At 42.7% G+C, this 19,955-nt stretch overlaps 2 protein-coding genes across 5 annotated transcripts in view; one reads left to right on the top strand and one right to left on the bottom strand.

Moving 5' to 3' along the window:
• si:dkey-71h2.2 (low density lipoprotein receptor adapter protein 1-B) overlaps positions 1 to 10,859 on the top strand; it is a 51,916-nt gene extending 41,057 nt beyond the window's left edge. For 2 of the 4 annotated variants that reach the window (XM_051644648.1, XM_051644645.1), the window contains exon 9: positions 7,821 to 10,859. In XM_051644648.1, the coding sequence (XP_051500608.1) occupies positions 7,821 to 7,914 (94 nt within the window). In that variant the 3' untranslated portion in view covers positions 7,915 to 10,859. Of the gene's footprint in view, positions 1 to 1,484; positions 1,523 to 7,820 lie in introns of all 4 variants that reach the window. The other 2 variants (XM_051644646.1, XM_051644647.1) reach the window with 2 other exon arrangements.
• Positions 10,860 to 12,939: 2,080 nt separating this feature from the next.
• Positions 12,940 to 19,955, bottom strand: part of LOC127409817 (fibronectin type III domain-containing protein 4-like) — a 52,268-nt gene continuing 45,252 nt past the window's right edge. Inside the window, exon 6 of the mRNA XM_051644655.1 lies at positions 12,940 to 14,238. Within this exon, the coding sequence (XP_051500615.1) occupies positions 14,197 to 14,238 (42 nt within the window). The 3' untranslated portion in view covers positions 12,940 to 14,196. The remainder of the gene's footprint in view (positions 14,239 to 19,955) is intronic.

Below are 19,955 nucleotides of genomic sequence, written 5' to 3'. Positions count from 1 at the left end.
CACTGGCTCGTTGGCTGTGGCAGGTGTCGGCACTGGCTCATTGGCCATTGCAGGCATGGGCGCTGGCTCATTGGCCGTGGCAGGCATGGGTGCTGGCAGCAGCAGGGGAATGACCTCCATTGCTGTGGGTGCTGGCAGCAGCAGGGGAACGGACTCCATGGCCGTGAGCGCTGACAGTGGCAGGGGAACAGCCTCTGTGGCCGTGGGCACTGACAACGGCAGGGGAACAGCCTCTGTGGCCATGGGCACTGTTAGCAACTGAGGAGTGGGCACCCTCCTCCTCTTCTGGGCGGAGGAAAGTACTGCTGCTGTAGCAGCCTCCTGGTCAGCAGCAGTGGGCTCAGCCAAGGCGTCCACTTCCGTGTGGAGGATGCCCTCGTCCTCGGGTTGGGATGAGGATTGGAAGTCCCCTGAGGTACAGGCCATAATGTTCTCCTCCCATTTAAGGGCAAACCTGTCTGCCTCGGGAAACTCCGCATCCCCACCCCATTCTTGGACAATGGATCTAATGGGCTCGTTCAGACCTGCCCAAAAAGATCGATTAGGCAGGACTGATTGTATCCCAGACATGAGGACAGTGATAAAAATTCAAGGGCATAACCCCACACGGGCTTATCATCCTGCTGTAGCCCATAAAGCTGCTTATCCAGAACAAGACCAACCAACAGGACTGACTAGAATACACACAAGTCATACAAGACAAATTGGCCCTGGACAGCACACACAATGAGGCTTAAATAGGGAGAGAAATCAACAGGTTAAAAAGACAGGACAGGTGTGACTAATAAACTAATAAAGGGAAAACAAGGAGGTGGGGTATGATTTAAGACAGAGAGACACACAGCGATACAGAAACAAAACAAAGCCATGTGCTCTCACAAGACAACAAAACACCCAAATGGCATGAGCGCACTCCCCCAAGACAATAAGGCAATATACGCCCATGCCAACTGACAAACAAGACGAGAGAATGCGTAGCAACGGCAAACAAAGCGATGCCATGCATTCTCACACTAAACAAAACCTGAGCAAACCCGAAACCTCAGACCAAAGTGACCGAACCTCAGTACAACATGAAGACAGCTTTCGACCCGGTGACGCAGCGCAAAGCGAGCACAACGCGTGTCCACAGTCACGAGAGACAGACATAAATTATTGACGCGAGTGCATGCCACCAAGCTGACAAGTGCAATGCACTCACGCCAATACAGGACAAGACATGGAACATGAGTGTCCGGATACTGACACCAAAACCGAAACAGAACCAGACAGAAGGGTCAGGATCCAGACACCATGCTCCAGACATGAAACAAGACTGACCGAAAACACAAGACAGACATGGGATGATAATGCCACAGTCCTGTCAGACAAAAACCCAGATTGACAGAGTGACAGGACCATGACATGATAAAGTTGCGATACTAGCTAGTGATGGAGAAAGATCTTGAATGTAATTGTTTGTCATTCTCTCACCTTCCATGCAGCAATATGGAGGTGGGGGAGATGGACACAGGTAAGTGAGGTGAGAGATTTCAAAAACATTCTTTAGAAACTGTACTACGCAAAGGTGTTTGTCATATTGTGTTATCATCAAACAAAAATAGAAGTTTGCAAAAAAAAAAAAAAAAAACTCAAACTTTCATCAAAACACTCTGAACTTGCATCACCAACAGCATTGTCTTCTGTGAAGACTTTAAAAGCTTGATGCATGTGCATGCTGCAGTATCTCTGTTTCTTTTGGTGTGATTGATATTTACAGGCACACCATTGCATTTTCTCAAATCCCTGGCAAAATGAAGTACTTTTGAGCTGTATACACAAGGAGGTCTATAATACCTCAAGAAAGTTATTGTTACCATTATCATGGCAATTTATGTTAATCAGTTGGCACATACAATGCCAGTTGCAACCCATTATTGTTGGTGCCAGTATACAATTTGAATTTTGCCATCTTTGCTCATAGACACTTAGTTCCACATTCAGGTATTTTTGAGGCAATAACCTGAGCCGTAAATGTCATATGACTAATAATTCCGGAGCTACGGGAATATGACATCATGACAGTGCTGATTGACTGTTGGCACTACAAGAATGTGTCCCAATGCCTAATTAACCCTTCATTACTATACTGAGCAAGTCAAAGCCACCATAAAAATACAGTGACAATTTGCACCTAAGTGTAAATAACACCTGCCACACAGTGCGGCTGTTTGCACCCCAATGGTCTAATGCAAACATAGAAATTTACAACAAACTGCGAAAAAATTGTGAGTGTCACTTCAGTTATATGGGCCATAACGCCGGTGATACTGTCCCTTTTCGACCTGGGTTCAATTCCCGGTTGTTGTACTCTTTTTGTCATTCTGTTTCCTGTCTCTTAATATTTTCTTTAATATTTTTTGATAAAACATAAAAATAAATATAAAGCAACTACCTTTATTTGCACCAGGGTGCAATTAGCATCTGCCATAAAAAATAAGTAATTTTTAACTCTATTAAGAAAACTGAAAAATAACATCGGTCAAAGCAAAGGTGCAAATAGCATCTGCCATAGCAAATAAGTAATTTTTAACTCTATTAAGAGAACTGAAAAATAAAATTGGTCAAAGCAAAACATCTACTATAAAGTAATGAAATATTTGATATTGCTTGCAAAAAGAAAAACAACAAAAAACACCAACAACTATTAAGTCATAATACATGGATACTGTAGTACGGAGCCCCCTAGAGGACAGGGAGGGAATTTATTTTCTATAATAGTTTTCCAGAAACTGAAGTTCCCCTTCTGTCACTCACTCGACGTTGTGTCGATGTAGTGACACTAGGGGTCACCCTTGGGAGCCCCAAACACCTCTAATCTTTGAGAAAAGGCCAATGAGAATTGGCAAGTGGAATTTGCATGCCACTCACCCGGACATACGGGTATAAAAGGAGCTGGCTCGCAACCACTCATTCAGATTTGTTGTCAGCGATTGTGTGTCAGCGAGCTGAATTCCACTGCCGGTCCATTCACCTCGAAAGAAGCGTATGCTGTTGGATATACGGCGCATTCCAGCGGCTTTCTCTCCTTCTGCACGCTTAGTGCAGACTATGCCCCTGGGCGCTTCGACAGCGCTACTAAGAGAGTACATATCTCTGCAAAGAGTATAATTTCCTCTATTAGATCAGCACACTGATGTGAACATCTTTTTAAAGATGTGTCTTTATAAAGATTCTGTTCCGTCTTTGTGCATTTCCTGGATGCGGTCGTTATCTCTCTGCCTCCGATGGCCATGGGCGCTGCCTCACGTGTCTGGGCTGTGCTCACACTGAGGCAGCATTTGTGGATGGTTCGTGTTCTCATTGCGAGAACATGACCATGGCAACGTTGTGGTCGTGGCTTTCCTTCCTCGGAGGGGAAGCCACTCCAGCCACCCACCACGCTGGGCCTTCTACCAATGGGTATGAGGTGCTTTGGGGACTCCAATGGGCGCGGCCTCACCGGGTAAATCCCCGTGGTCCTCCCGTTCCCCAGCACGCTCATTTGCCCCCGTCAATTTCCGAGGTGAGACCAGCTCGCCTCACGGCCAGCTTAACGTCTCCTTCGGGGCTTGTGAGCAGGATGAGTCCTCGATCGCTGCATCGGAGAGCGCGCTGGCAATGTCGGATGCCGAGGACTCGACTGGGCTGCCACCTTCGGGTGTGTCCGCCCAGTCTGAGTCTGACGCAGAGCTTACCACCATGCTTGCCTGGGCTGCCGCGAGTGTCGGGTTGGAGTGGAATTCTCCACCCTCCCCTGAGCCCTCGCGGCAAGATGATTGGTTCCTGGGTTCGGAGTGCTGCTCACAGCCACTCACAGCCTTTCTTCCCGGAAGTGCATGACGAGCTGACGAGGTCATGGAGGGCACATTTTTCTGCCCGAACCCAACTTGCCAGTTCGTCCGCTCTCACTACTCCTGATGGCGGGGTGGCCCACGGGTACGCGGAGATCCCTTAGGTGGATAAGGCGGTTGTGGTGCATCTTTGCCCAGCAGTTCTCGGCGGTGAAGAAGCAGACTGAGGTGATACAGCATATCGTGCCCTGGCACGGCTCAAGATCCCGTACCCCGTCTGCTCGCCGAGGGCGTCCCCCTGTGGCAAAAGCCCAGGCGGCTCCGCCACAGCCCGAGCCCGGTTCTCGGCCTCAGCGTAGAGCCCCCCGCATGAAGCCGATGCCCCCCGCCTCACGACCGGGCGCCGGGTACATGGAGCAAGGTAAGTGCATCGAGGGCCCCCTCAGCGCAGCCACGAGTTGGAGACGAAGCAAGGCTCCTTGACATGGTGTCTAGCACACTCTCGAGAGTTGCTGTGCGCACACAGGGACCTGGCGCTCAGGCACCTCAGCCATCTATGGCTTCAGGTCAACTGGGAAAAGAGCAAGCTCTCCCCGGTTCAGAGCATCTCTTTTCTCGGCATGGAGTTAGACTTGATCTCGATAATAGTGCACCTCACAAGCAAGCGCGCGCAGTCGTTGCTGTACTGCTTGAAGTCATTCAGGCAGAAGACAGCGGTTCCACTGAAACACTTTCAGAGGCTCCTGGGGCATATGGCATCCTCGGCAGCAGTCATGTCGCTCGGGTTGATGCATATGAGACGCTTCAGCACTGGCTTCAGACTCGAGTCCCGAGATGGGCATGATGCTGTGGCACACATCGCGTGGCTATCACGCCACTCTGCCACCACTTATTCAGCCCTTGGACAGACCTTGCATTTCTGTGGGCAGGAGTCCCCCAACAGCAAATGTCCAGATGCATCGTAGTCACTACAGATGCCTCCAATTTGGGCTGGGGCGCTGTGTGCAATGGACATGCAGCCGCTGGCTCCTGGACAGGACCACGGCTGTGTTGGCACATCAACTGCCTCGAATTGCTGGCTGTACTGCTCACCCTGCGGAGGCTATTGCTCCGGGGCAAGCATGTGTTGGTCCGGTCGGACAACACAGCAACAGTAGCATATATAAATTGCCAAGGCGGTGATTGCATGTTGCAGCTCGCCCGCCATCTCCTCCTCTGGAGTCAGCAGTGGCTGAGGTCGCTGCGGGCCACTCATATCCTGGGCAGCCTCAACGCCACTGCGGATGCGCTGTCGCGGCAGGCAACGCTCAGTGGAGAGTGGAGACTCCACCCCCAGGTGGTCCAGCTGATTTGGAGTCGATTCAACAAAGCACAGGTAGACCTCGTTCGTTTCCCGGGAATCCTCCCACTGCCCGCTCTGGTATTCCCTGACGGGAGCCCCCCTCGGGACAGATGCACTGGCACACAGCTGGCCCTGGGGGCTGCGCAAATACACGTTCCCCCAGTGAGCCTACTTGCACAGATCCTGTGCAAGGGTAGGTGCTCCACAGGTGCCGGTTACTCCGGTAACCCCTTGTGATGTATTTTCCACAGTACGGTCTCCCTGTCGGCAGACCCGCGTCTCCCTTGGGCAGAGCCCTCTCTGCCCCGATCGCCATGTTGTAGAGCTCCTACCCTTCAAGGTAGGACCTACCACCGCACCTCTTCCATGTGTGGCTGGTCGAGCCCACATGACGTATTGCCACATGTTACCTCCCCTTCGGGCAGGATGTGGTCTCTGCGGGGTCTTTTCCCCCTGAAAGAATAGGAAAGGGAAAGAACACCTTCCCCGATGCGTATAATAGCGTTAGATGGCCCCAGCCGAATCTAATACACTGTGGAGAGAAACATAGAGAGAAAAGGCCGTGGCTGGCGTGATCTGCTCCCATGCTAGTTACATCGCTTCCCCCCCTCTGGGATCTGGGGAACTACATGATGTCTTGTGGGGCATTGGGGGAGGTTACGTGTGGACTGATGCACCTGCTATTACGCATGCAGCAGCTTGCTTGCACCTGCATCGACAGTTCACGTAACATGGTCCAGCTGTTGTGGCGTTTTTCTATAGGGACCACTAGTGTCACTACATCGACACAACGTTGAGTGAGTGACAGAAGGGGAACGTCTCGGTTACTGTTGTAACCTCCGTTCCCTGTTGGAGGGAACGAGACGTTGTGTCCCTCTTGCCGCAACGCGGTACTATCCGCTGAAATGGCCGGGACCTTGTCTCGGCTCCTCAGCACAAAACCTGAATGAGTGGTTGCGAGCCAGCTCCTTTTATACCCGTATGTCTGGGGGAGTGGCATGCAAATTCCACTCGCCAATTCTCATTGGCCTTTTCTCAAAGATTAGAGGTGTTTGGGGCTCCCAAGGGCGACCCCTAGTGTCACTGCATCGACACAACGTCTCGTTCCCTCCATCAGGGAACGGAGGTTACAACAGTAACCGAGACGTTTTCGTAAAGGTAAAATAATGAGTCACAATAGCTCTTATAAAAATTAACCATGGTTTTACAATAGTGACTATATTTTGACCATGATATTCATGATAAAACCATAGTAATAACAGATGAAAAATGTAAAGAATAATTTAAAAAAAATCATCACTATTCTGGAAAAAAAGATGAAGAAAAAAATTGTTCCATAGTTTTGGTTCTTACCACACACACAAAAAAAGGTTACTTTATAGTTATACTACTAACAATAGATCATTTTTAGAAGGTTATTTTTGTTGTTGTTGTTGTTTTATTTTTATATATAAAAAAATTATATATTAAAATCATTACAAATTATTATTTAATATGTTATTTATTTAATATAGTATGTTTTTTTCAGGTATTTCCCATTAGGCGCAACTTGTGAATAAAGGGAAAAAGCATGGGGAAAGGGCAGAAATGTTTTTCTGCATAATTTTTCCATTTTGGACCAAATAATAATAATAATAATAATAGAAATAATGGAAAGATGACAGGTTTTGCGCTTACATCTTTATACTCTATGCGAACTTTCACACAATATACACATTGACGTTTTGATAAAAACAGAATTTCTCTCATTTTGAGACACACTTTAAAATGTTTCGATGCTGACTGCAGAAGGCCTACCACTTTGCTGGTGTTCACGTTTCATGCCCTTGTAGCACTCGTGGGTGATACTTTTCTTGTTGAGCTTCCATGATTATTAAATTCCATCATAACAGTGCAAATGACATGTTAAACATCCCATGCATGCACACTTGAGCAAGAAAGAGAAAAGCGCTGCTACTACGATCTTGATCAGCTCAGATTCCGATCAGGTTTTAGAAAGTCACACCGAACAGAATTAAACATTTTGATGTTCATTACTAAATTGGTAAAAAAATAACCGAGTTAAGCGTTGTATTATCACATTATTTTAAATAAAGAATGCACAAATTAGCTTTCCAGGGGGTCTCCTGTTGCATTTAGATGGTCTGAGACCCCCCTAGACCCCCCATAATCCACACCATGATTATAACTATGTTTTACTACAGATATCATGGTTAAAATATGGTTACTGTAGTAAAACCATGGCTAATTTTCATACAGGATTGATGAAGCTATTGTGAGGGAAGTCAGGGAACCCAAGATAATTGCGAGGGAACGAATAACTTATTGTGAGGGAACCGAAAAAAATTCCCTCCGTGTCCTCTAAGGGGCTCTGTGCTTTTCAATGGCCGTCAATGAAGAAAGCTGCTTTTGCCTCCACATGGTGTAGCTACGCTATCTACCAGCAGGGGCGAACTGCCCATGCTTACCATCCAAACAATGACCACTTGTGTATACATAGATTTACGATCTATATGTTTTATGACTTTCCATTCTCACATACTGTTTGCCTCTTGTGGACTGTGATCAGGTTTTTATACATTTGAATTATTCATCTTGGATTTTTCTCTCTCACCCTCTCTTCCTCTTCTGTCCTTCTTTCATTCCCGCTCTGCTCCATCCATCAGACTGGCCACGTCCCGCAGCAGAACTGTGTCTGAGGATGCAGCTGTGAGTCCAGCAGAAGAAAATCTTCTGTCTTTCAGCACCGAGGACTCATAATGAACACACATCACTCTCGCCAGCCTATCAGAAAGTGCCCTCAGAACACAATACATCCCAGCACTTCACACAAAGTGCAACTCATGCCTCAGTAAATGACTCACTTCTGGACTGTAGAAAAGACCACTGCCACAATATCTTCACTTAGAATCGTTTGTACTACCTAACAATACTACAGAGAAAGCAGCATAGATTTGTATGATTCAACTAGATGATTAATTAATGGAATAGTTCACCCCAAAAATGAAAATTCTGACATAATTCACTCACCCTCATGTAGTTCCAAACCTGTATGATTTTCTGTTTTCAGTGGAACACAATAAGAGGTATTTAGTGTCCTGGCTACTCTTCCATGCAATGAAAGTAAATGGGAATTGTGGGTGTCAAGCTCTCAAAAGGACAAAAAAGCACCATAAAAGTAGTCCAAACAACTCTCACTCTATTTCAAGTCTAATGAAGCCATAAAATAGCATTTTGCAAGGAACAGGCCAAAGCACAACTTACTTACTGAAAACCTGGCTGTGGTCACCATTCACTTCCATTGTATCGAAATGAACTTGGACTCTTATATATTACTTCTTTTCTACTTTTCTACTGCTAAATAACTTATTTTGTGTTCTATGGAAGATAGAAAGCCATACAGGTTTGGAACAAAATGAGGGTGAGTAAATGATGACTTTTTAGTAAACCAATGCCAATGTACTCACATGACAAAACTGTAAGTTCAGGGTAACTTCTTGACAGCGTACAACATGTATGAAATTGCATGTTTTACTACATATATAATGTAAAGAGTGTAAAAACTTTACAATGCATTGGTGCTATCTTGTAGATAATTTGGTCATGGTAAATAAATAAATACACAATAAATGGAAACATGTTCTTGAAAGAGAGACCAAATGCACATTCCAGGTAGAATAGCTGTCTATCCTTCAGCCCATCATTAAGAAATATCTATTCCTTATTTGTAATGCTCTGTATGATGCCCTCTCCAGTGTATCTCATAACTCCAGTCTATATTATATTAAACTCCCACAGCAACAAGACCCTCATCTGATAGTTAGAATGCATGGGTCATCCTAATCGAGTGTGAAAAAAAAAAAAAAAAAAAAAAAATGAGGATCAGTATTGTACTATACTTGCTTTGCATAGATCCAACCCAAAAAGCTGTGCATGTTGTTTAGATTTGCAAGGGAACTTTATGTCCAGTTATAATCTCTAGGTAAAGTGTGTAGAATTGTTCAGGATTAATTTATATTATTTATATAATAATGTTTGTATTTTTAAGCACTGTAATTAAATACATATTGTAGGTCAGGGGACATTTGCTTAGGCAATCATTACAGATGTTATTTTCTGTGTACCATGGAACTTTGATATATTGTAAATATTTAAATGTGTATACTATGGCCTCAAAACACTTTTGATTTTGTCTTCTTTTGATTCATTCTCTAATTGTCTATATATATATATATTATCCAAACTAGTCCTGTCAAGAAACTTTTCAAGACTGGCTTTCAAACATAGATTATCATTAGTTAATAACCCTTTTAAATATACACAACTTTATATGCTTAAGGACCTGGGCTGGGTTTTTGGAAATTGTGACATGATCAAGTCAGATCATTTGATGTCGCACACCACAACACATCAAATGATGTCAAAACCATTATTGGCATTGTCAAACATTGGACAGACAGTGACTTGAAAAGAATGTAGTGTCTGTGAATGCAACATCATAAAGGGAGCAATACAATGCCAGTGATGATGAAAGATATCTGTTTATCATGACAAGCAGGAATAATATTACATTAAATGAAATTTCACTGTGTTCCATGAAACATCATCAGTAGACTATGCCAGTAACTATGCCAATGGTGTGATAAGCCAGAGAAAAGGTCATAGACAACACACTGATACATTATAGAGGGATCATTTTGCTTGTAATATAATAAGATCTTATTTAATAAGAAATGTAAAAAGATCTTATTTAACATTTGTATTATTTCTGTAGTTTTGTCTGCCATGCTATCTTTGTTTTGTAAGTGCTGAGCTAAAGAATATTATACTTTGGCATTTAGAAATGAAATATGATATATTTTTCCTGGGGTTGAGAGATACCCCCTCAGTTTCCAGAAGCTATTAAGTGTGAAATAATTTTATACTGTGACTCCACTATTTTTTAACTCAAAGTTATACTGAAATGCAACCCTCTCTTCATCATTCTCTAAAATCATTAAACGTTAAGGTCTTTGAGTCCAAGTGGCTCTGTCAGCTTTTTTTCTCCTTTGTGCATTTTTGAAAAGAGGTCCGTCCATCCAGTATTTTCTCTCAACATTACAGATCTATTTTACCTTTTTCTTTACTTCTTAAATTGGAATAAGCTGAAAGTAATGAGAGAATACAGTATACAATACTGTAACAGTGTCTTAGTTCAATTAGTGGTGTTCTAGTTATTTTGATTTATCATGTTGTATATCTCAGTTCTGTATTTCATTATTTGTAATGTTTGTTATTGTTTGACTGCCTAATTTAAGATAAAGCCAGATCAATGTAACAAAGATCAATCAATCATAAAATCAATGTATTCTATGAAAGGATTTGGGAAACTTTTACAGCAACTGCTACAACCCCAGCACAACACAACATTTTTATTATTAGATCATTAGTTGTGACTTGAGATCTCCATTTAAAAAAATGAAATGGTTTCTTAAATATTGTTAAATGAGAAATAGTGTAGATTTTATAATGTGTATTTTATTTTATTGATCTTTTTCTTATAAAATTTGAGGTTGGTGCTTATTAATAACAAACTATGCAATATATGTTTGGATTTGTATACACTAATTGTATTATTTAACCATCACCAAACTAAAATGGAGCTTAAGACATTGCATACATTGCAACATTGATTGATATTTAATAATGTATAATAAAATATTTGTTCGAAAATGTGAATGTCATTTATTTATTATTATTATTATTTATTACATATGTATTAAAAGTATTTATTTATTATACATCAGTGGCATGAGGTGGACTATTGAAATGAGGCAGAGGACCATCTCAGGGTTCATGTTTTTTTTTTAGTCCAATGTAAATTCATAATTCAGTTCAATTAGACTTTACATAGTTTTCAGGCTAAACCCAAGCAGAAATCTGATATTAAAGCAATATCACATGAGTAAGAGTGCTGTAAGGCCCTATATCAGCACGGCTGTGTTTCGGCCACATAGCTGTGCTGATTTAGGGCCATAAAGCATGATTGCAAGCATGATATTGCTTATATATAACAGTTCAACGAACAAGTAAATAAAAAAATATCACAAAAATACACACTTGTGCATGGAACTTCTTTCTTACACCACTGATCAGGATCTGCCATTGCTAGTCTAAAAGATGCACACAAGCATCGGTTACTAATTAAAAATGTCACTTGAGAACTAGAAACGACGGCTTAGGCGGTTTCTTACAAGTTATTGGAGAAACAAGGATGTGTGTGCATTTGAGAGAGAGAGACAACGATTGAGATTACCTGCAGTCTGTCATGACTCCCAAACAGAGATGAACAATAAAGCTACAGCTGCTTAACTCTATTCCTCAGCTTTAGTGTAGTGTTAATAATGTCATTTTGGTAAAAACCTCTTTTACTTATTTCGTGGTTGCCGTGGCGGTGTGCAAGAGTCATTCACTATAGAAACCGTACTAACATCTGCCATGATGAATTTTTGTTTACATCTCCTCCCAAAACAGACACTCCAGTATCCAACAGAATCAGGTAAGCATATGTATGATTACTCAGTCTGTTGTCGCGCAACTCGCACATAACTCACAAAAATGGTCTTTTGTCGCCACCTGCTGGCTAAAATCTTTAATGTCACAGGGATAAATGAAAAGACACATCTAGCTCTTTTACACATCTACGCTGCTCTTACACTTTAGTTTAGAATGCCAGGAACACAAGCAGAGTGATACAAACAGTGAAGCATCTGAGCATTTTACAAGCATTTTTTTTTTTACCTTTTTAAAAAATATTTTAAACCTTGCTATATCCTGAAATATGTAGTATATAGAAGAATTGAATAAATTCTTTATCTACAATTTTAATCCACCAACAGTGCTTTTGCAATATTTTGGTCTATTTTTTCCAGTTCATGCTGCTGTCAACCATAATAATTGCTGCAGAATAATTTTTGAGTCTTGTTGGTGACCTACTGTGTCTGTCTCAGTGCTGATTAATTCTGAAGAAAAATTATACTGCATGTCTGGTTGGTAATTATCACTTATTCAGTAACTTGTTTAAGCCACAGTGAGTCAGTCCATAGTCTCCTATATCATATGCTTGAATCTGATTCTAACTGTCACAAGACAAAAAGAAAATTGATAATTTTCCAGACTATGCAGTATGCACAAGAATTGAGAGATACCTAATGGTTTTAGTAATTCACAAATTGCTTAAATGATGGACAGAAGTTTTGTACCCCCTTTCCATACTGCATTATGTGCTCAGTGAATTGTTTGGAACAAAGCCAATCAGTTTCATCCTAAATTGCACATTAAAGTCCTGAGTGATGCATTACTTTGAGCTAGCTTCTAACATATACATTTGTATCTCAGGATCTGACTGGTGAATCAGTGCACATCTTTGTAAAACATGCAACCCTAAAATGCATCCCACATCTTTTCATGTCCTCTTTATGTGGCCAATTAGACTAAAGAATATTTTTCATAGTTAAAGACAATAAAGTGAAAAGTTTATGATGAACGATAATTCTTTTTTTTTTTTTAATATATTGTCCCATGAGAGTGATTAATTACCTAATGTTTTGAAAATGTTAATGACTGTTAATGTACTTAATTTGATGTTTGAATTTACTATTAAATTACTTTTCTCTTCATGAATACATCTAAAAACACCAGTTTGTGTTTTTATGATAGTTCTATCACATTATTGTATGTGTAGATTATACTTTGCCATTATGCCAAAAGGAAAAATAGAAAACCCCAAGCTTCCATCAAGCCATTCATTATCTTTATTAAAATTGATGACAAGGAGAAGTAGAAGATACCAAAATTGAATGAACTGAGTGCAGAATGTACAATATGCATTTAGAAGAGGTAAGAACTATGCATGCACATTTCATGATGAGGTTTATGGCATATTCTTAATATTCTAAATAACAATCATCCAGTCATAATTTACACTTTTTCATGATATCTAAATTTTTTATACACTATACAATGAGATTAGTAGTTATGTACATTATTTACTGTGGCAGATTAACATATAAAGTAGTGGAAAAGACTATATGCAGTACTACTTAGGGGCACCATACAGTACACACATGTGCATAAAAAACCCATATGTATTTTCTCTTTATGAAAATCAGTTGTTACTTTGTGAAGGGCTATTTTTACCGGATCAGCTGGCTTTATGAAGAAAATGAAATCACTTATTCCTCATTCATCAAATGGTTTAAAAGGTAAATTATTTCTTTCATACTCAACATCTGTACTCCCTATTCTTGCAGAGTATCCATACAGGTACCTTATTAAATCATATTAACATCTAAAGAAACAATAAATACACACATACATATTTCTAGTTGTATTTAGGATAAGTAGTAAACACTGTTAGATGTATTTAAGAGGGTGAGCTGATGAAAATATTTGCAAGCAGAGATTACAAAATTTTGCCTCAATCTCTTCTCTCTAATAAGAAGAGCAGGCACAATTTCATCACTTTTACCATCAATTCAAAATAAGACCACAAGTTTAATCTAATGACCTGCCTCTGTACACATCTATAGTATCTGTATAATTCCAACAAGCTACTGGACAATGAGATGTGCATGCACAAACTATACAACTTAACTGAGCTGATAAAGAGTAGAAACCCTTTAATACTGCCAATAATCAAAAATACACTTCCCTTACTATACTATACACTAAAGAAAACAACCGACTTAGTCTGTTGCAATACAGTAACTAAGTTTTGGGATTTCTCCTTCCATTGTATGGTCATAAAATATAGACATACAGTCATATATTAAATGCATGATATGTTATTTGCAGCCCCACTGCTGGACTAGATTGCTTTAATATATATCTGCATGTTTGTATATGGGTGGGCTGGACATGACTATAAAATGCAGTAAATGTTGTAGTAGAACCCATGTTGATTCTTGACTGTTTGGTTATGGAGGCTTTGAGTGATTTCCTGTCATCTTGAAACTGCAGGTGGTGCACCGGAGAGTTTGACTGGCATCTACAATACTTCCATCACACATCAATGATGTTGATAGATGACACAGACTGGTGAAACTGCAACAGACACAAGGATAAAAACGGAAACGTGACTCTCCTCTGAAGGGCCCATTTCTTCAATAACTTCAATAATTTTGAAAGTGCAGCAGTCTGGGAAAGGACTTGGAAAAGATGGGTTCTTGGATGGATAGAATGCTGCTAGATATATTTGCTGCAAGAGATTATTGCCCCCATGAAATCAAAATGAGAGTTTTCTGGCTGGCTTTTAAGTCAATATGTGTTAGCTTTGAGGCCATACACATAGTGTACTCCTAAATATTGACAAAATTCACTTTTAGCCAATACATTTTTATTATTATTATTTAAAATGTACAGTCTTTCTCTTCTAGGAAAACAGAGCAACTATTTTGATGACTCATGTTGCAGTACCAGTGTCGGGGAATCTACTTTGAAACTGTAGCTTCGCAACAAGCTATTCATAACATTAGTTAAACTAAAGTCAAGCTACTCTTTTAAAAAAGCAGGTTGCTACACTACAAGCTAATAACAAAAAGTATCTCACTACACTGAACCTATTTAAAATGGAAAACATTTTAGTCAGTAATACAGCAATCAGTTCTGATTACAGAATTCAGTCATATCAGCTGATAGTTATATAATTAGGGTGGCATTCACTTATGCAAATTAACCATGGTTTTACTACAGTAACCATAGTTTAACCATGGTATATGTAGTAAAAACCATAGTAACCACAAAATTAACCATGGAAACTACAATATTACTATAGTAAAACAATGGTTCCCTGTCTGTCACTCACTTGACGTTGTGTCGATGTAGTGACACTAGGGGTCGCCCTTTGGAGCCCCAAACACCTCTGATCATTGGGAAAAGGCCAATGGGACTTGGCGAGTGGAATTTGCATGCCACTCCCCTGGACATACGGGTATAAAAGGAGCTGGCTCGCAACCACTCATTCAGATTTTTTCTTCGGAGCCGAGCGGTTGTGTTCAGCGAGCTGACTCTTCTGCTGTTCCAGTCACCTCTAAAAAAACTGTTGGATTTACAGCATATTACAGCGGCTTCTCCCTCTCGTGCACCGGACCTTCGTTAGAGGGAAAGCCACCCCAGCGGCTCCCCGCCTCGGTCCTTCTACCTACGGGTTTGAGGCTGCGTCGGTTAGCACTGGGGGCGATTTGGGGACCCCAATGGGAGCTGCTCTGCCGGGTAACTCCCCACAGACCTCCCATTCCCCAGTACGCTCGTTTGCCCGGTCGAGTTCTGAGATGAGACCGCCAGTTCGTCTCAGGTCGAGTTCGCGATCTCATTCGGCACTCACGAAGTGGATGAGCTCTCGATTGCAGCATCGGAGATCCAGTCTGACACTGAGGACTCGACTGGGCTCCCACCTTCGGGTGCGCTCAGCTGACGCAGAGCTGGCGGCCATGCTTGCCCGGGCGGCTGCAAGTGTCGGGCTGGAGTGGAACCTCCACTCCCCCTTAAACCTCGCGGCTTGGCAATTGGTTCCTGAGCTCGGAGTGCTGCTCACGGCCGTGCCCCACCCAGGTCCCTTTCTTCCCAGAGGTGCATGAGGAGCTCACGAGGTCGTGGCGGGCACCTTTCACTGCCTGGACCCGGTCTCTGAGCTCCTCCAGTCTCACTACCCTCGACGGTGGGGCTGCCAGGGGGTTCTCGGTGATTCCCAGGTGGATAAGGCGGTTGCGGTGCACCTGTGCCCGCAAAACGCCACCACCTGGCAGAACCGCCCGAGACTCCTATCCAGCGCCTGTAGATTTACGTCGTCTCTGGCATCTCAGTGGCCCAGCCCCGGTGTAGAGCCACCCGCAGGAAGCAGACGCCCCCCGTCTCACGGCCCACCGCCAAGAACCCGAGGAAGGCTTCTAGCCACCCCGTAGATGGGTGACCTAGGCACGAGGAGACCTGCTGCAGGCCTAGAGATGGTAAGCAGACCACTCCATCCCCCGGTGGAGGGCTGGGAGGAGAATCCTTTGCTGCCTTATCTTTGATTCGCCACATGCTGAAAAGCTGTGGTACCCACACGTTCAGAAAAGGAGCGGTTTCCTAATTTCCTGGGTCACACACCTGGTGTTTACGGCCATCATTATTGTGATCACCGGACACCGCACATTTATGGCAGGCACGACGCTGTGGAGGCGGGCCCCCCACCCCTGCATGCCCAGCTGCGGCATAACACACCCGCCTGGGCAGTTGTGACGGATTACAAGGATGGTTCCCTCCTTCCCCTTCGCTGACTGGTCATATGGTGGGTACCCAGAGCCAGGTAAGTGCTTCGATGTCCCCAGACTCAGCACGGCCATGAGTTCGTGGTCCGAGCCCCCTCAATGTGGTGCCTCCGGCTCTGCCCCGCCGCGAGGCCCCACCCCAATCGCTTTGGCATACCACGCCCAGGACGTGCTGCCCCCCTTGGGGCTTCGGGCACACTCCACCAGGAGTGTGGTGGCCTCCTGGGCTCTGACCAATGGCGCCTCTTTGGCAGACATTGAGCCGGTTCGTCCCGTGTGTTGTCAGGCACGAACAGGTAAGTTGGCGGGACAACTGGCCCAGTGTACCGCTTGTGTATAGCACCTTTCCCCTCCTGGAGGGGGAGACGTGCGCTTGTTAACCCCCAGTCGTGTTCACGAGTTTGTGGACCCTTGATGTCCCTCCTCGTTAGCCCCGTGGCAGGCGAGTTCATGGAGAAACTCGATGCCGGCACAGTACGTGTGCTATTAGGCCCTGTGCTGGGGTAGGTGCTCCACATGCACTAGTTGCCTGTTTGTAACCCCGTGTGATGTATTTTCCGCAAGACGGTTTCCCTGTTGGTAAACCCGCATCTTCCTTGGGCAGAGTTCCCCTCTGTCACCGGTCGCCATGTTTGTAGAGCTCCGTCCCTTCAGGGTAGGACCTACCACAGGGACTTCTCCACATGCGACACTGCCGACAAGATTCGGTAAGACCATGTGACGTATTTCCACACAATTGCCTCCCCTTCGGGCAGGATGTTCTGCTGTCTTCCCCTTGGGAATGGACACGCCCTGACGTGGACATTTATGGCCCCCAGCTGAATGATTTCCATTCTTTTTTGGGTAGAAAAGAAGAGGCCATGGCTGGGGCGGCCTGTCCCCATTTTGGGCAGTCGACTTGTCCCCGAGGTGCGGGGGACCGTACGATGCTCATAGGAGCATTGGGGGAGATTACGTGACGGCCAGGTGTGCTGGCTACGAGGCACGCAATGGTTTGCCCATCTCGCACCGCCAGTCCACGTAACACAGTTCAGCTAGTTGTGGCGTTTTGTATAGGGACCCCTAGTGTCACTACATCGACACAACGTCGAGTGAGTGACAGATAGGGAACGTCGTGGTTACTTTCATAACCTCCGTTCCCTGATGGAGGGAACGAGACATTGTGTCCCTCCTGCCACAACTCTGAACTACCCGCTGAAATGGCCGGGACCCTGTCTCGGCTCATCAGCACAAAACCTGAATGAGTGGTTGCGAGCCAGCTCCTTTTATACCCGTATGTCCAGGGGAGTGGCATACAAATTCCACTCGCCAATTCCCATTGGCCTTTTCTCAAAGATAAGAGGTGTTTGGGGCTCCCAAATGCAACCGCTAGTGTCACTACATCGACACAACGTCCCGTTCCCTCCATCAGGGAACGGAGGTTACGAAAGTAACCAGGACGTTTTCACCAAAAAAAACAAAAAAACATGGTTATTACAGTCATGGTTACTGCAATATTACTATAGTAAAACCATGGGTAATTTTAGTAAGGGTTAAAAAAATAGGATGAGAACATACGTTTATTCTTAAAGGGATAGTTCACCCCAAAATGAAATTCTCTCATCATTTACTTACTCTCATGCTATCCCAGATGTGTATGACTTTCTTTCTTCTGCTGAACATAAATGCAGATTTTTAGAAAAATATTTCAGCTCTGTAGGTTCATACAATATACATGGTGGCCAGAAATCTGAAGGTCCAAAAAATCAGATAAAAGAAGCATAAAAGTAATCCAGTGGTTAAATCCATATTTTCAAAAGCGATATGTTTAGTGTGGGTGAGAAACAGATCAATATTTAAGTCCATTTTTTTTTTCTTACTATAAATCTCCACTTTAACTTTCAGATGGGAAAGTGAAGCTAAAAAGGCACCACATGCATCTTTCAGAAAGTGAAAGTGGAGATTAATAGTAAAAAAAAGGCTTATATATGGATCTGTTACTCACCCACACCTATTGCTTCTGAAAATATGGATTTAACCACTGTAGTCTTATGGATTACTTTTATGCTGCTTTTATCTGCTTTTTAGGCCTACAGATTTCTGGCCACCATTCACTTGCATTGAAAGCACCTACAGTACAATGCTGAGATATTCTTCTAAAAATCTTCATTTGTGTTCTGCAGAAGAAAGTAAGTCATACACATCTGGGATGTCATGAGGGTGAGTAAATGTTCATTTTTGGGTGAACTATCCCTTTAATATACACTAATAAACAAGAAGAATCGCTAGTTAACTGTATATAACTGAATCAAAATATAGTAATAAACAGCTGCAACTCACGAAATATTTCGCTTTAAAAAAGAAGGCAAAGTCTCTTTAAGACTGCGCGGGGCTCAAGTGAATCAGTGAATCATTTATGTGAACTAGTTAATTTACACAAACTGTCCGACAGAACCATCTCACTAAAATAATTAGAAGTTCCCAATGCAAAATATAAGGGAATTGCTTATTTTAACCAGTTCAGCACTGATCCACTTAAATAATTTGATTTTCTCAGCACTACATGAGAGAGAAGACAGTTTAGGTGAGAGTGTTCGATTACTCCCTCCGTTCCATTATTGCATGGAATGTAGCGTTTTGTAACACTACAATGCTACATGTTAGAAATTGTAGCCTGTCACTGGAAAAGCTACTATTGTGCAAAATAGCTGAACTATTTTCACACAATTGAAAAAAGTATTTAAGTTAGTAGCATCGATACTTTTAGTTAATAATTCCCTGACACTGTGCACTACACAGATTTTTGTCCAATCAAATGCTCTGTAGTATGAGTATGTCCCTCCCCTTAATACAACCTACAACCAAATAGCAAGCAGGAAATTATGGCTCATAGCTATGAAGATACTAAATCCTATTGGCTATTTAAAAAAAAAAAAAAGTAAGAAAAAGAAGAGATGAGCCCTTCGATATGTCCCACTCAATCTTCCTGTCTGAATAGGCAGTGCTGGGCAGATTACTTCTGAATTGTAATCTGGTACTAATTACAAATTATATTACTAACATTTTAGTCAGTAATGTAATCTGTTGGATTACATTTTGAGGTAATCTAATTGTTTTCAGATTACTTTTGGATTACTTCTGGTCTAATTCTAATTTATTTGATGTCAAATGCATTTGAGTAGGATAATCTTGTACCATTTTGACATAATTTTGCTTAGATGCCTAAGGGAAAACTTAATGGATCATTTTTGAAGCTGAGTACAAAAGCATTTAGTGAAACTAAAACTAACTTTACCACACTAATGCATTCGGTTCGACATTTATGTGTGGATTACCACTCCATCTTGAGTGTAATTATGGCTGATGTATCAGGTCTGTGTATCAGGTCTGTGTCTGCATTTCCACCACAATTTGAAAACACTCGAAGACTTACCAAACGTATAACAGCTGTAGGCTGATTTAGAATGAATTAGAGGGATCAGTAAATTAATATGTGATCATGTAATCCATAAAAAGTAATCTGATTATCAGTAT

Source organism: Myxocyprinus asiaticus, chromosome 19 (genome assembly GCF_019703515.2).
Source record: "Myxocyprinus asiaticus isolate MX2 ecotype Aquarium Trade chromosome 19, UBuf_Myxa_2, whole genome shotgun sequence".
NCBI lineage: Eukaryota > Metazoa > Chordata > Actinopteri > Cypriniformes > Catostomidae > Myxocyprinus > Myxocyprinus asiaticus.
This window is presented reverse-complemented; position numbering and strand designations above follow the sequence as displayed.